Source organism: Misgurnus anguillicaudatus, chromosome 6 (genome assembly GCF_027580225.2).
Source record: "Misgurnus anguillicaudatus chromosome 6, ASM2758022v2, whole genome shotgun sequence".
Taxonomy (NCBI): Eukaryota; Metazoa; Chordata; class Actinopteri; order Cypriniformes; family Cobitidae; genus Misgurnus; species Misgurnus anguillicaudatus.
In genome coordinates this window covers 8,394,032-8,412,428 of record NC_073342.2, presented here as the reverse complement: position 1 = coordinate 8,412,428, position 18,397 = coordinate 8,394,032, and the positions used below count along the sequence as shown (strand labels likewise).

The 18,397-nt window shown below is 37.0% G+C and overlaps 1 protein-coding gene across 1 annotated transcript in view; it reads left to right on the top strand.

The window, feature by feature from the left end:
- Positions 1-18,397, top strand: part of shisal1b (shisa like 1b) — a 47,678-nt gene that overhangs the window by 6,969 nt on the left and 22,312 nt on the right. The window contains exon 2 of the mRNA XM_055192830.2: positions 16,618-16,795. Coding sequence (XP_055048805.1) covers positions 16,735-16,795 — 61 coding nt within the window. The 5' untranslated portion in view covers positions 16,618-16,734. The remainder of the gene's footprint in view (positions 1-16,617; positions 16,796-18,397) is intronic.

The following is an 18,397-nucleotide window of genomic DNA, read 5'->3' as shown; positions in this document are numbered from 1 at the left end:
AGAATTGGAGATGACGTCGATATCATTCTAATTTTAAGTGGAACTGTTCCTTTAATGGTTGCTGTATGACATTGATATCTCCTAATAGCTATTAAAGGTCTACATGAGTTCCCGGCACTGCACACCCAGCGTCAATCAACCACTTATCCGTCTTACTAAAAGCATTGCTAATGCATTATGGGAAATGCTTTAGTAATACAAATCCTTCCTTTCGCATGGCCCTTAATTGTGACGTTGCGGCTAACTGTTTCCTATCTAATGAACGGGGATGGGCGATACATCGACCTCAGGGCTATTTATCAGGACGACAATCACAAACATGTTATTACCCTTCTGAGAAATTCTTAGCCTTACCGAGAAAGCAATTTAAGTCATACCATCATATCGTTCTGACTTGGGCCACAATCCCCCAGAACGCCACTTAGCGATGTACTATAGCAGACACATACATTATAGATACGCTAGCCGACAACCACCCACACCAAACTAGCAATGTTCCATTTAATGGGTAATGATGATTTGCAATTGTTGTGGTAACTGACAGCAGACCACAGATGCCGTTGAGAACTTAAGCTGTAAACATCCCAGAATATTGCTTATAAATAAAAAACAGTTCAACTGAAAATGTAATTGTGTACTTACCCTTACGTTGTGCCAAATCAAGACTTATTTATTGTACATTTAACTGTTCCATTAAGAACACTTACAGGTAATTAAAATATTCACAAAGCACCAATTGCACCCTCATTGAATTAATTATAGCCACACAACGACATTTCTACCTAAATAAGTAGCAAGTCGCCACTAAAAGCAAACAGACCCTGTGTATGTATGTAGTTGTAGAATGACGCAGATTCATGCAAATTCAATTTAAACCACTTTGAGTCACACGCTGTTAATCCAATCTAATCCATGTTCATTATGAACGCGAGCTTAATTACTTAACTCTCACGTTTCTATTTCGAACCCTCACCACAAAGATCTCGCTCTCAACAGCTTGATGGGTTGATATCCCGAGACATTGAACTGAATTAAACAGAGGGATCGGGGTGGGGGAACGAGGGGTTTGGGGTAATGAGGGTTATCCAGACTATTACGAGGCTTGTTAACACAGAGTAAATAATGTGTTTTTAATGCGTAGCCTGTAATGGCTGTGAATTATGTAAACAGAAGACTAATACTGTTCAGAACATCCCCCTGTATGTCTGCCTGGATTCATTTTTGAATATTAATCACAGCTCTGTTATGAGTCATCGACGTTTGTTTACTTATAATCACTGTTTTTCCCTTTGGTTTCTTTTTTGATAACATTAAAAGGAAATTTTCAGATAGAATATTGCTGTGTAGACGACAACCTGCGTAGACGGTGTGTCACTGTGTCAGCGATAAAAACTGCAGTCAAACACTTCAACTGCACAAACTAAACAAACAGAACCAGATGAAACCCAGAGCCTAAAACAAAACTACACAAGAGTTTGAGATTTGAGGAGTGTAGGTTTATCATCTGTGATCACATTAACCTTTACTGTCCTGCTCAGTTTGTATGTGTGATGACTGGTAGATAAACTCTAAACTTCCTCCTGAGTAAAGCACATCCACTATCACAAGGGACTTGTTAAACCTAAATTTAGTATCCAAGGGAAGAAACTTGCCTTATTGGGTGTACGCTAGTTTACAGACAGGAGCCTACCAATGGTGGTCTTTACTTTAGCTATACAAGATTAAAAAGAGAAGTTAAATTTTTTATCAAGTTATTAATTTATTTTAATTGTATTTTTTGGATTTGCATTTATGAGAAAACCTGGAAGTGGCACTTGTGAAATTTGACTTGAAATATGATATTAACAAATGCTTAAAGTGCACATATTTCATTGCTAAAAACAAAGTTATTGTTTTGTATAATACAATGTGTTCGCGTGGTTTACATTTACTATAAATATTTGTAGCTCCAGATTTCACTCTCTTCCTGAAATGCATTAATTCCAAAAGCTCTGTGTCCCTGATTGGCCAGCTAATCTGTACGTTGGGATTGGCCTGAATACCTCTGACGTCAGCTGGAAACGTGACGCTCCTTACCATGTTTGAAAGATTTGATCACAATGCAATGCTAAAAGGAGTTAAAGGGCGTGTTGCAGGTTAACCACCACTGTCGATTAATGGGTACATAAATCACTCAAGATATGTATATCATTTTTAAAATGTCTCAAAAATGGTCTTAAAGACCACTTTTTTTACGTTTTTGGTATTAACGTTTTTTATGCAATCCGGCGATGACGTCACGTTGGGGAGAAGTGGAGAAAGACTCAGCCAGAGCCATAGAGATAGATGAGACATTTATTGCCGTTTAATACTTACATATATAATATGGAAATCATATATACATCGTAGGAAATAAATAATGTGGTATACTACAAAGTTACCATGCTAATTATTATTTGTGATATATTTGGAGATAAATAAAACTTTGCAAATCTGCTGATTTGATCCATTCATGTCCTGACCACCAGGCTAAAGATTTTTAAACATCCTTAATACAGTCTATCAAAAAATATCTAAAATATATTGTTTTGTAAAATAAAAGGATGCTTTTTGATATTGTTTATGCGATCATAACAAATCACACGATCATTTTACACGCAGAAGCAGCGGTCAGCTGCAGTGCACTCAGATTCGACCGCATACATACTGCAATAAACAGGTGTTCGGCGGCTTTTTACATCAAAGGACGACAGGCTATGCCATTTGAGGAGGAACTGCTCATTGATCAACGTATTTTTATAAATCCTGTACATGGTTGGACCTGCCGAACAGGTTGAGCACTTTTATATACTTTGTTGATCAGAGAGGCTACACAGTTTGACCAACGGGCTGCGGGAACCGGCCACACATCACGCCGCCAGATATATAATAGAAAAAAAAAGATTTACATTGGAGACGATAACTCGTGTCATAGTTTACTTTGGGGATTGTACCTTTTGCATACCATTAACATGTACTAATACACACTTAGGGCTCTATTGTACACTCGGCACAATGCAGGACAATGCGCGACGTAAGTGTCTTTTGCTAGTTTCAACCCGGCTAAATAATAATTTTCACGTTTAGCGCCACATGGTTAAATAGCAAATGCATTTGCGCCCAATATTGCGCCCATGGGCATTCTGGTCTGAAAACGAGGTGTGTTCAGGCGCATTGTTGGCGGTTGCTATTTCGAGGCAACTAAAATAAGTTTCTTGTTATTTAAAGAGGGCATTAGTAATATGCGCCTATAAACGGGACAACAACGCGGGTTTGCTTATCACATACATGAATGGATACCTGTGGATATGGTGAGATGAGAAACATTTTAAGTAATGCTTTTTAAAAATCCCATGGTGCTGTCCGAGTGCTGAAAAGTTTCTCTGCACGTTTGTAAATTCTTTATCTCTTGTTTGTATTTTTAGCGTTAAACCTTTTCTTGCATATTTGCAAATTATTTTATGATTGTTTTATTTTATGTAGGATATCTATACATTTACAGCAATTAAAATCCTGCTATTTGTACTTCTATGACTGAAAGAAAAAGGCTTTTAAAGGTTTAATCCAAAAAATAAAATTTCAATAAAAATGAAAACAACAAATTTTTTAACATTATTCCTAAACTGGGGGTCTTCTTCCTCTGCTTAGTTTTTCAGTTTACAAAGTCCCCGTCATCTAAATAGGGATTCGGCATAGCGCCAGTGCCTTTTAAAGGGGATGAGATATAAGACTCTCATTGGTTTATTGCACGTTATGGCCAAAACACACCCATTACTCATTAGGAGAATAGGAACAACCCTTTTCGACCGTGTGCATGGCGCACAAACCATTTTTCCCATCGTTAAATTAGCAAAAGTGACATCGGACACACCCATTCAGACCGTGCGACTTAGACAATGCGCTTAGATCTTAAAAATAGGGCCCTTACACACCAAAGGAAATCTAAAAACGTGAATCGGACAATAGCTGAAATCTAAAAACAGAGACATTCCATGGGAATTTAAACCACCAAATATTGACATCTGAGATATAAGTATAGTTAAAAACTTTCGTTTTAATGATAAGATTGACATTTGCGTAGAATTGCAAATTTATAAATTCTCATAAGCTTACCATTGTAAATCATGCTTAGGTAAAATACAGTTTTGAACTGTTTTGTTTTATGTATTTGCGCAACAATGGATTATGACCAAAAAAGTTCCATACTCAACCATATACAGGTTTTCCATAATATTCTTAGTTATTTACATTAACAACATAAAAACAATGTGAACTCATCCACTAATAACATGTGGCTAACACCAGAAGTACAGTAAACATTTAAACTAGTGTTTCGAACAACACTGTATAACCACAACACATGATAGATTGGGACTAACAATGTCTGTGCAAAACTCATGTCACGATCAGCTGAAACTGAACACGCCATTAACTTTCACAGGACATTTTTACAAATAACAAAACAGGAAGGGACATGATGTAACCATCTGTAAAGCACTGGATCTGTCTGAAAAATAATGTACTGCTGCTAACTGCATACAGACTGAACAATGCATACAATTAGTGATGCACTAAAAATGAAAATTCTGGGTTGAAACCAAAACAAAAAAATAGGCTACATAAAAAGTTCTTAAATAGTTTGTGTTATCTTAGTTACCGTATTTTCCAGACTATAAGTCGTGTTTTTTTCATATTTTGGCTGGTGCTACGTCTTATTCTCAGGAGCGCCTTGTAAATCAGAATGAATTAATTTTGTCCGCTATATGCTTCTTCTGTATTTATGCAATTCAGTGGATTCAGTGATGTTGAATGACGAGTCCGCAAACTTAATGCTAGTCGGCTTGTTCGGTTAATTTATCTTCTTCAGCCTTCCAAGTATGTTCTGATGCTATTTATCGCGTAAATATCTGATAATGTTACGATTACATACAGGCATCTATTCAGCCTGCTGTTCTGTGTGCTATTGTTTAGTTGAATAACTTGCCTATCCAGATGAAATGTGTGTTCGTCGGCACGGATTTTGTGAAATAATTGTATAAATAAATGCCATGTATAGTCCACTGCGACTTATATATGTTATTTCGTCTTACTTACGCATTTTTGATTGGTATACTCTGGTGCGACTTATAGTCCGGAAAATACCATATCGATTTATCTTGCCTGAGGCCAAGACAAGACAAATCACTACTTTCTGGGATTGGTGAAGTAGACAAGACTGACATTATCATAGTTCCTCACGCTTCGGACTGACAGCCTGTGAGTTGACTCCTGTTAGCATTGCATTGTGACAAAATCTTTTAAACATGGTAAGGCGCGTCACATTTCCGGCTGATGTCAGAGGTATTCAGGCCAATTACAACGTACAGATTAGCTGACCAATCCGGGGCACAAACTTTTCGTACAAAAATGTACGGTATGTGGAAAATAATGTGGTTTTTAACAATAACCACTCAAACACATTGTATTATACCAAATACACAAAACAATGTTGTTTTTAGCAATGAAATAGGTGCTCTTTAAAGCATTTTTTAAATATAATTTTTCATAATTTTACAAATGTCACATCCATAACATTGTTTTTTCCTCATGAATGCAAATCGATTTGTCTTAACGCTTGAGACACATTACAGCAAAATCACAGGCAGTGGCGCATCACGCTTACAAATAATGCCATTTTTGGACGAAAATATCCGTGCATCCCTACCTACAATATAAAAACAATAAATTACACAACAAATAACATTGCAAGTTTACAAAAAAAAAAAAACTACTAAAAACTACTGACTTCATAAACAGATGTGCCAATACACGAAGTTTAAAGTAACCCAAAATATTCTTTAGAGATAAACAATAAAGCATTGGGTAATAAGGCATTAAATATTTTTAATCTCCAAACACTGATATCAGACTAACTCTACTGGAGAAGAAACATTCTTTATTTCAGATCAGTATTTTCTCTCTGAAATAATTATAAATGTTGTGAACTGCCTCAGGCTCCAGAGAATAGAAGAACGAAGGCAGTAACAACAAATAGTTTAATGGTGCTGAAAACCAAACCTTAAAATCAGCTTGTTGACGGTCTCTGTTGCTATTTAAAACTGTATAGGAAATAAATGTTGCAAAACGAGTTGTACAGGTTCCAATTTGCAAAGTAAACTAAAATTAAAATAATCCCCTACTGAATTCCTTAAAACTTTGAAGATTTAGTTTTGTTTGGCAAAAACATCTTGCTGAAACTTACTAATGCTATACCCTCAAGGTTGTATTCTATTATGTTCTCAACTCCGCAGTGCATTTATTCATAATGTTTTTAACATTCAGACGCTATATAAATGCAAATATGATGGGAAAAGTATGCACTGGATGTGTTCTTGAATTTTGGTTACCAGAGGTTGTGGGTTCGGCCCAGCACGTGCTCTTCATAACACTAGCTGGGATTCCATCCAAACGTGAAACGAATCTTTTCAAAATTCGCAAAATATAAAAACAAATAAATGCGAATTAGGTGCGTTTCCATCAAGTTGTTTGAGCGAATGACGTTGACATTGGTAGTAACCAACAGTTAACAAAACAAGGCACGTTAAAATTGCCCAACAGGACTACATGTAGTCACCATGGGGCAAGTTATTAATTTATTAGCAGTGCAACCTGTAATTGTCAAACTGAATGGTGTGCATAGAAGAAGTAATGCAACATTTTTGATGAAGGCACTAGCAGCACGGACATTAAGAAGACGTCGAGCCCCATATATGGTAAAGACAACAACAGCAGAAACAGCTAAATGGCTAGTCCCGTGGGTTTAATGTTTTCGCTACGTCAGAATTAATTCAGCAAATGCGTTTCCATCTCCCAGCGTTTCTCCAAGCGTGACATTTTTTTGTGAATTAACCTGATAAGGATCACTGTGCCGTACACGGCACACCCCCTTCCTCGGACATGTGGCTGCATAAACATCATTGTAACTTTGAAGCATTAAATCTTCAAAATATACGGTCATGCGGCACATCGTTTGAAAGCTTAGACTCTCAGGATTCCATTAAGCGCACACACTAAGCATAATATGATTTATAGTAGTCATAAAACTATAATCTAGTTATTAGTTACCTGAACCCGGGCGGGGCCGATTGAGGATATTTACTTACCTTCAAAATCTTCCCTTTATCCGCTTTGGTGAAATTGTCCAAAACAAATTGTTCATAATTCCCCAAAAGTCCAAGGAAATGGAATATCCAAGCCTTTTAATCCAAAACGATATGTTCGCCTCACAATGTTGACGTTTCTGACCGAATTACGATATAAATACTGTATACAATTAGTTCACTACAGTACCAGACATTCATTTGAATCTCACTTTTCATTCACGATTTATAATGATATATTCGGATGTCACATTTATTGTGCAACGTCTGAGGAAAAAATAGGCCCCCCCTTTTGGAATTTCAGTCGTTCCATAAGGGGCTACGTGATTTTTAATCAAAAATTTGCATTTCCGTCACTCGTTTTTGATGCGATACTTCAAAATGCGCATCAAATCATGATGATGGAAACATAGTCCATTCGTGTCAGCTACATCAAACACCTAATACACATCTGTCTGTGAGATTCACATGTGTGCCGTGTCTTATTCATGAATGATGATTTTAAATAAAAGATCTAACCTGAATAGATTCTCTTTATACTTTCACAAGTTGACCTGAATTAAAACACTAACTACAGAAGACATTTCACGCTAATAGCCATATAGCTCCATGCATGGCAGCTCTCTCCAGTAACTTTCTTTTGATAAAAGTATAACAAAGTAGCACAAGTAAGAATGTAAGCTGGAAAAACAGGACACGTCCCATTCACCACTTGTTTCTTGTGTTTAAATTGTATACTAGATATCTCAGAAGGGTGGGTCTTGCAAACATGCATGGTAGACCATGAAAAGTGGTTGAACTTTATCCAATTTATTACTGCAAGTATTTTTTGTCTCAGGCAAGACTTTCTGACTTGTTAAATTGTTGCGTGGGTGTTTCTTTGTAACCTGTAAGCGCTATACATTGTTTAAGTAGCTTGACATGCCTCATATAAGAACACTTAAAGTTCTCACAGTCACGACTTTTGCTATGAAAAGAACAGATTAACAGTCAACCCTGAATGAGCACAGCCTAAATATTTAAATAACCCGATGAGCCAGACGGTCATTAATCAGGATACGGCCGACCATCCTGTGCTGGCTACGGACCAAATCAAACCTGCAACCGCGTGTACTACACACAGCCCAGATAAGAAGCCAGACGAATGTGGCGTTGCTTTGAGCTCAATAATGAGAGGGACCTGCCTGACACCACTGATAAAAATTACTCTCATTAAACACGTCGGCATTTCACACGGCTAGACAACCCGTAGTCTTACAGTACTTCAGCCCACATACAAAAATTACTGAAGGGCCTGTACCATTTTAAAAGTGTGCATTATGAATAAAAAAGCAAGTTTGTTTTCTTACGTAAGAGTCATATGGAAATAAAAAATGTGACTGTCAAGTGTTGAAGAACCTTTCTTAAAATTAATTATAATAATGTTACATAACAACAGGTTTGCATAAAGTACCGTCTATCTTTAATGAAAATTATCGCCCATGCATTGACACAAACCAATGCTAAGCTGTGATTACCTCCTTGGCTCTGCCTATGCAGGAAAACAAGAAAACAAGCACATGAACTAGTGTATAATAGAGACAATTTATGATAATTCATACACCGAATGCTAATCGGGAAGCTCAGCGCCCGGGTTGCTGACAAATAGAGGGCACATCTACAAATCCGACCCGTGACACCAACTTAAGAAAGTGTGATTAAGCACATCACTGTAAGTCAGCCGTTTATATAGCCGCAAATAAAAAAACAAGCATGAGGTTACAGAGTCTTGCATGAGTGGGTGGGTGTCTCGCTTACTTCTACAAGTTTATTCTGGAGTTTAGTAAAGCGTGATATTATGGTTAGTCAACAGGGATGTTGTGTCTTGGATCATCGTGACAGAGGTGGTTTAAAAGCGTTTGTGACGTGCGGCTGTCGCTCGTGTGTTACATTAGACTGAAGTCAATCAATTTATGCTGAGATGTAATTATTGTATATTTAGAAGCGGTGCTGAATCACACAAAATTATCAACAATGCACAGAGAAGCTGTAATACTGGAGGAAGGGGGTGGAACCGACCAATTTTAGAACCGGAAAAGAGACTAAATGGATGTGGGGGGCTAATTTGCTCACTGAAAAACAATGAAAAAACACATAACCGAAGAAGGTTTTTACTACCTTTCAACAAAACACCACAGTATATTGCAGAAAAAGCATAAAAAAACAGCTAACCACTTGGCTGGTTTAGGCTTCACTGGGCTGGGAGACAAACTTGCAAACCATCCTAAAATAGCCAAAACAGTTTTCATTTGTAACATCTATATGTACCCATCACTTTTGACATTTTAGGAAAAACAATTATTACTATGGTACATACATGTGGTAAAAATACCCATATTTTCATACTCGTATGGAACTATGGATGCATATGATGAACATTTACAGTAATGTGTAAAACAAAAATATCACAGCCAGAGGAAGAGGAACAGAAAGCTAGTTATGAATTCTGTACAAAAGAGAAATGCCACTTTCTGACACTCGACACCAAATTAAAATGCTAAAAATATTACATGACGTTCTTGTCTTGTTCTTGCTCTGTTCATAATCAGCGGAAAGACGCCGTGAGCTTCTCTGCACAAATGTTCTCATGGAGACAGCGGACGCACTGACAACCAAAGTCTAATATTTTATGTTAACATTTAAACTCTGCCACTGAGATAAAAGTTTGCAAAATAAGTCACTGTTTTTTAATAGATTCTTTATTAACTATTCAAGAGATGATTTGAATGTTCTTTCAAGATTTTTATAATTATTTCTGGCTAAATTAAAGATGAATACTCAGGAATTTGTTGACCTTAAAGTTCATTTTAAACACATACAATGGTTTTTGGTACAATTCCCTGGCATTTCTGTTTACTGTGCTACATTTTTGTATATCTCGGCTTTGAGACGTTTGCATCATAAACATCTGAAACGACTTTTTGACCCTTTATTGAATCCATCGATCTGTGTTCTAGAATGTAATGAGCACATTTCAAACAATAAAACTATGGTTGGGTACCAGAACCATACCTAAATGACTGGTATGTATCGGACCGAATCAGAATGCAGATTTTGATGCCTCATTTCGGTGCCACTTAAATGCCTAAGCTGTCAATTGAAATATTTCCCTCTGGTGCTCCAAAACGGATGTAAAAAGCATCATCACAGCACCCCAAATTAATAATCGTTAGTTAAAGGGACACTATGGCTGTTTCTCAATTCCAAGAACGCAAAGAACGGACTTGCGTCCACTTGGAGATCGAACTTGCCAGGCGACCTCGGAAGAACGAACTCAGAAGGTCGCGAGAACACAGAACGCACTTATGAGAATTGAGATGTGTGCGATCTTCCTGTTGGTCACCTGACCTCCGCCATTGTTTTGCAGCAATGACTTCTGGGGCGTGAAGCGATTTCAGCGTGCAAGGCTGCACTCGATGCATCCTCGATATCACGTCCTCTGTACTTGCGTTATTGAGAATTGGAATGAACTTCGACTGTTAATGATGACGTAGAGCGAGAACACGAGGACGCAAGATCACTGAAGAACGCATATTTTGAAAATAGGTTCATTTTCCAGCTCCCTTAGAGTTAAACACTTGATTTTTACCATTTTGGAATCCATTCAGCCGATCTCTGTGTCTGGCGGAATCACTTTTAGCATAGCTTAGCATAATCCATTGAATCTGATTAGACCATTAGCATCTCGCTCAAAAATGACCAAAGAGTTTCAATATTTTCCCTATTTAAAACTTGAATCTTCTGTAGTTACATCGCATACTAAGACTGATGGAAAATTAAATGTTGTGATTTTTCAATGATTTATGCTAAGCTATGCTAAAAGTAGTACCGTCAGACCCGGAGATCGGTTGAATAGATTCCAAAATGGTAAAAATCAAGTGTTTAACTCTAGAGGAGCTAGAAAATGAGTCTATTTTCAAAAAAGTTGAGTGTCCCTTTAAATTTCCTTTGGTGTGTAAGTGTGTATTAGTATATGTTAACGATATGCAAAATGTACAAACCCCAAAGTAAACGATGACGTGAGTGATCGTCTCCAACGTAAATCTCTTTTCTTGGACTACAACAAACACACGCATTGTAGGCAACAGTTTACTTCATGGGATTGGTGATGTAGACAAGACCGACATTATCATAATTTTTCCCACTTCTGACTCACAGCCTGTAAGTAAACTCCTGTTAGCATTGCATTTTGACAGAATCTTTCAAACATGATAAGAAGCGTCACATTTCCAGCTGACGTCAGAGGTATTCAGGCCAATCATAACGTACGGATTAGCTGGCCGATCAGCGACACAGAGCTTTTCAAATCTGTGCGTTTTAAGAAGAGAGGGAAATCTGGAGTTACAAAAATGTACGGTATGTGGAAAATAATGTGTTTTTTAACCATACCCGAACACATTTTATTATACCTAATACACAAAATAAAGTTGTTTTTTTTTGCAAGAAATAGGTGCTCTTTAAAATATACTGCATTCATGTGGTGTCAGAAAATTCATACAGATATTTCGTTCAATATAAAAGCTGTTCTTTTATGTAATTCCCTATGGTTTTGTGGTTCTTGTATAAAGTATAGACACTGGAAACTTTTTAAAACTGTCGATTTGGCACCGGTCTCATCAAAAACTTAAAGGATACCTAAAAACTCTTCATGAATATCATGTTTCACATGGAAATGCATTAGATCAAAGAAATTAAACAGCATCCAAACAGCGTTTCATGCTGAATTTGACTTCAATTTCATTTAGCGCATCAGACTTGTAATGCAAACTAAAGCCTAGCATGTAAAACTCAGATTGTCAAGCTGGGAATGCACCTTAAATCAATGAAATTCATGCAGGCCTCCAGCCAAAGTACCTTAATCTGACGGTAACAATAACACAAGCAGCTGTATAGTGTTTTAAGAACCATATTTAGCAACACCTTGTCTTGCAACCAGATTTTTATAGATCCACCATCATCAAACAAAAAGAAAAAAGAAAAACAGAAACACTGAAAGACAACAAAGAGTGCGATCCTGAACACGCTGACAGAAAAAAACAAAATGTGAATTCATCTTCAGCCTTATTATATTTTCTTTGTCTTAATCTAAATGAGACAAAATTATCAAACACTTTCAACAACAAAACATCGCGTTCATCACCAACTCGAAATAACCATTCACAGCATGAAGATTTAGCACGATGAGACTCATTTAAGATCTGCTGCGAAACAATTGCGAGCGAGTAATTTAGTGCAAACATTTCCACAAACAGTCAACACTCTCGGTTAACATCAAAGAAAAACCATGATAAACGAATCCCTGCAGCACTTTGCCGTAAAATTAGACACGGTCCCTTAGACAAAATCCTGTTGATGTCAGTCTAATTTTTTTATGAAACATTGGTAACATCAGTTGTTAATATTAGTTAATGCATTAGCTTATATAAACAATTTACAGCATTTTAATTGTAATAAAGTTTTTCATTGTTCATGCAAGTTCACTGTTCATTAACTTATGTTCCCTGATGAATAAAAATAAAAAAAATTCCAGTGGTTTACACATATGCAAACATCCTGGGGAGATCGGGGGACACTTACCCCCCATCTGTTGCCCCTCTAAAATTATTATTACACACCACGTGTATTATAAATAATCTAAAGGTACTGTATGTACTTTAAATAATTGGGAAAGTAGTAAAACAAACCTATTTTTCTGCCCTGTTTGCATTTGTATTAAGTTTTTAAATAATTATGAGTCCACCCTCGCTTGCCTCACAGTGTTTTGGTCCACTGCCTGTGTTCTTTCTTTACTGTCATTTAATTTCAGTCCCCAAAGGATTTTTTTTTCACGATTTCTCTGGCAAAGGCCTGATTTTTTTGGAGGCTTTATTCAAATTTGGTGCTAAAAATTGCAGGGATTTAAACTACTAGACCTGTGAAAACATTCATCACTTTCTGTATACCACACACAACATTCAACACACATTTTATTACCTTTCTGACCTCAAGAACTCCTAGTCTCTTTATTTCAAATAACAATTCATAACGATAAATGTCAACATTTCATTTCAAATAAAAATAAAAACACTGAAATTCAATAAACAATGCAGTAACTTAAGAAAAATGTCACGAATCCATCATATTAACTGCAGGCAAACAATCATTATGTAATGTTTTAGTTATTCCTTCAGTTATGTCACCTAAAAATATAAGCCATTTCTCTCTCACTCTCACTCTCACTCTCTCTCTCTCTCTCTCTCTCTCTCTCTCTCTCTCTCTCTCTCGTCTCTCACACACAGGCAAAAGTAGTCACTTTATATCTTGTTTACACATTACTGCTTTCAGATTTCAAATGCAGTTTGGATGTTTAGACTGGCTTGCTTGAGAAAGGCTACATATATGATATTATATTGGTTATGTATTGCTTCCTGGGTGCTTCGATCGGTGATAGCTGCCTACTGGTCCAGGTGTGTATGTGCTTGTGAATTGCACTGCGTGTGTTCACTACTCACTGGGATTGGTAAAATGCAGAGGTCAGAGGTGAAAATCTGACTTTTTCCATGTTTAAGTGCTATTATTATTCCCCAGTGCTTCTATCAAGATAGAAAATGTGAAAGAGATCAACCCAGTAACAGAGTTTTGGTAATCCATTCTGTGCAAGCATGTGGAAATTTAGGTTGTTCAGATTTCACCTGTTTTGTGACAGAGGTAGGGAGGCCAATTAGGCAAGGCAAGGCAAGGCAAGGCAAAGATAATAGACAGCACAATTGATTTTCAATTTTAAACCACCATCAGTGTTTGCATTTCATCAGCTCATTTGCATTTTTATGGACACACCCAAAAACGGCACATTTTTGCACACGCCTACAACGTGTAAATTTTAATATTTTATAATAAATTATCTGTGGGGTATTTTGAGATAAAACTTCACATACGCATTCTGGGAACACCAAAGACTTATTTTACATTTTTTTTTAAATCTCAATAACATGACCCCTTTAGATTCTCAATAGTTGTTGTGCAATAAAGAGCAATAAATGACAAGGAGCCTGGGCTGTGCTACCATCAGTAGAAAACAGAAAAGGGAGGAATTTGTGAATTATGTGCCATAAACGTATGTGCTGTCCCTAGTGAGGGGAAACAAATGCAGCCATCAATAAACATTAGTAATTACAGTGACCACTTCATCAAAGGTAAACCCATGTAAACACTGAATATAATAATCATTGTATTTTCATCTTCAATTCACATACAAGTTCAATTTACATTATAACCATTAAATCCATTAGATTTATGTAATTGGTTTCTCTGACAAAATCTAACTTAAAGTCCCCATGCATGAACATGAGGAAGTCGCAATCCATTTTTACTTACATATGTTGACACATTTCCGAGTCAGAATGAATATCACATGAGAAAAATAGCAGTTGCGGCTTGTGTTTTCTGTGAATTGATTGGATATAGAAAAGTAGGCATTTTATTCAGGAAAAAGAACTCGCAGCCAACTGAGGGTTGGAGGCGTGGGGTTAACGGATGCCAAGCCATCTAGCTGATATTATTAAAGAAGGATCGGCACAAGAGGGTGGAAGCACACTTTCAGATTTTGATTAAAGATTATGAGGGCACATACAATTTTATTAAATGATCCAAGCAGATAAATAGTTCATAATGAACACTGCATTATTCCATTAAATAATAACAATTGTCAGTTTTGATTTCATAGGGACTTTAATTGCGAACCGTTGCCATGAAGCCGAAGTACACATAGCTGCCTGCCTCCATAGCCAAACAAGGCTTGTAGTGAATTACAGGAAAGCCAAGTTAAAGAACAAAAAAACTAAACATTTTACTTTTTTGTTCAGTTTCTCAATGTAGCTATTTAATTATTTTGGAGAGGCTTCTGTCCAAATCCACTTATAAATAAGGCATTTAAGCAAACCCGTGAGTGTGTACAAATTTTTTGCAACACTTGCTGTCCCCAGTTGATTTATCAGAATAAGTTACCAATGTCTAATGTAATCTTTTCCACTATCTTCGTATAAGAAAGAATTGTCCTTGTAAATGTTTCAGGAAAATGTGTAGACATCATAGCTTTTCATCTCCTCTAATTGCCATGTTTATAACATGCCAATTACATGTTATACCAATTTCACGTGTTCGCAGTGTAAGGGTTATGTCTTGTGTTTGGTTGTGTTTTGTACTTTTATTTTGACACCCTGTTCTGTTCCGGCTTTTATTTTGAAATACATCATGCCATGTTTCACTTCCCACTTCCTGTCTGTTTTGTATATAGTCACTTCCTGTTCACCATAGCATTGCTGATTAATACATTGTATGCGCACCCTATGACCTGTTACTCTGTTGTTCTGAATCCTGTTTTGTATCTGTTCCTGTTTTTGACCCGTGCCTGTTTCTGGATTCTGTGATTGTTCTCTGCCTGCCCAGACCTTTTGCATGATATTGGATTACGTTTGTGGATTGCCCTCTTTGGATGTGTTTGCTGGCCCTTTTTGGGATTTACATTAATAAACCTCTTTTCGCACATGGATTCTACTCGCCTTCACTTTCTTTAAAGCACCACACGTTACACGCACATACATACGTTCTTGCATATTTTCTTTTGTTAGTTCTTAGTTATTGCCTTGATAATAGAAAATATTAGCTAGGCATCGTGTATGACAGTTGCCAAAGTGATATATGAGCTACAAAATGACCAGATCCTGCCATGTACTATATCAGGGGTGGCGAACGTCGGTCCTGGAGAGCCGCAGTCCTGCAGAGTTTAGCTCCAGCTCTAATCAAACACACCTGAACAGGTAATCAAGGTCTAAAGAGTTACTAGAAACCTTCAGACAGGTGAGGTTTAATCAGGGTGGGAGCTAAAAACTGCAGGACTGCGGCTCTCCAGGACCGACGTTCGCCACCCCTGTACTATATAGTAGACATATCTTGTATGTATAGGGCTTATATGTGGATATAAAGAAGCAATACAGGAGACCTATATGGCCTGGATATGCACATATATGCACCTCAATTTTGCCTATATGTAGCATATATGCAGCATATATGTTATCATACATGGGCATATATGCTGTATATATATATGTGTGCATATAAGCTGCATATAGGTTTCATATATGCACATATATTATCATATATGTGCATATATGTTGTGTATATATATGCAGCATATATGTGCATATAAGCTGCATATAGGTTTCATATATGGGCATATATCCTCATATAGGTTCTTTCCATGTGGGCTTGGAAGGCTGCAGCCCCTGAAATGGCATGCACCTGATGTGAAACATTACCCAGTTTGCCCCTACTGGTATGCAGTACCTACACCGGTCTAGGGGCAAAACACATGAGCATTAATAATAGAACAGACCAGGTTTACCAGATTCTCCATGATCATAACACCTGCCTTCTTCAACTACAGGGGTACAGTCAGACTGTCAGAGCCATGGACAGACGCTGGAGGTAAAACATGACATCTGGAACCAGCTGAAGCTGTCAGGCTTCATGTCTCCATCCTCCCCTGAGGGAGGACAAGAAGATGAGTGTCACCAACCATCACTCCTTCAACATCCTGATCATCCTCCTCCTGTCCACTGCAGGTAAGAAATGGCCAGATGTTCTGGTTGTACTTACCGGTGTAACCGATTTAATTGTGCATCTACTGTCTGATATGAGCAGATGAGAAATATTCAATCTTTCAGACACCAAAAAGACACCACATCTGTGTTTTACCTTTTGGTAAAAAAAATGAAATATATTTACTCAATACATTTTAAAGTTGCAATCCATAACTTTCTCTCACCCTTGCAAATTGGGGTAAAGACTTTTAACAAAAAAATTCATGTAGCTGATTTTTTTATTGTTTAACCAGAAGTTACAAGTCTTTAAATGGTTTGCTATTATTTGTATAAAAACATCTGCCAAATTTAATGTAATTTGTCTTGTGCGGTTGTACAGTTGAACAGTTTGAAGTTGCAACAAAGTAGGGAAAAGTAGCTTAAAGAATTCATCAACACACAACCAATTTAATGGAACTTACATATAAAAATAAAAAGATGACATTTTAATAAAAACAATTCCCTTAATAAACAAAGCTCCAATGCTTCACCTAGCTCCAACTTATCAGAAACTATTCCCATATGGCGGTTCATATCCCAAAGCTATCCTGTCCATCTCCTGTATTGACCATATGTGTCTCAAAGAGCTTTAGGTGGCGTCAAACTGTGAGTTCTCACTCCTGCCGGAGACTAAAGATTCCATAACATTGATCGGGTGGCAGGATTGAATGGGATTAAAGGTCATAAAGCCGGATCACAGCGAGAAATCTGATGAATTATTAAAGACAAGTGTGAGTCATTCTGTCTGCTGTGGAGGGTAAAGTTCAGACAGCACTGAAACAAAAATCAAAAACAAAAGGATGATGTCACGAGTCTTTGTCTGATGTCTGTGACTAATTTGTTTTTTTAAGGTAATAGCAGTTATTACTGTAGTTACGCTTTTACTGTAACTTTTGTTAAATGGGAGAGTCATGCAATGTGTGACCTATAAAATGACTTTGGGTCTGCTTTCTTTAAAGGGTACCTAGACTTGTTTAAAGACTTGTAAGCTTTAATACTTTGTCCCACGGCTTCACAGACCAGGCTTTAGGCTAGAATAAAACACGTTTGAGATTTTTCTCAACTGAAAATAACTTGCACTGACAGATCTTAAAACCTACCCAGTCTCACAAAATGATGTACCTATAGTCACATAATTTTTTATTCTTTACGTGATACTGTCACGAATTTCCAAGTTTTTTTGTGATCGTATCACGAACCTCTGTTTATGTGTCACCGTCACGTATTGGTCACCCAACTGCTTTTTCCTATTTTCAAACTATTTTTGCTTCGGATTAGGGTTAGATTTGGTGTTTGCATTAGGATGTCACTTGAAGTATTGGTTTATACAATTTTTTCTAATTTATTTTTTATATTTTCAAAATTTTAAAATATTGTCGCATGGCGTTAGAGTTGGGTTTGGGTAAGGATGTCATTTAAGTAAATCTAACCCTAAATCGAAGCGAAAACGGTAAGAAAATAGGAAAAAACAGTTGAGCAACCAACACGCGACAACGACACATAAACAGAAATTTGTGATACGATCACAAAAAAACACGGGAATTTGTGACAGTATCACGAAAAAAATAAAAAAATTACATGACC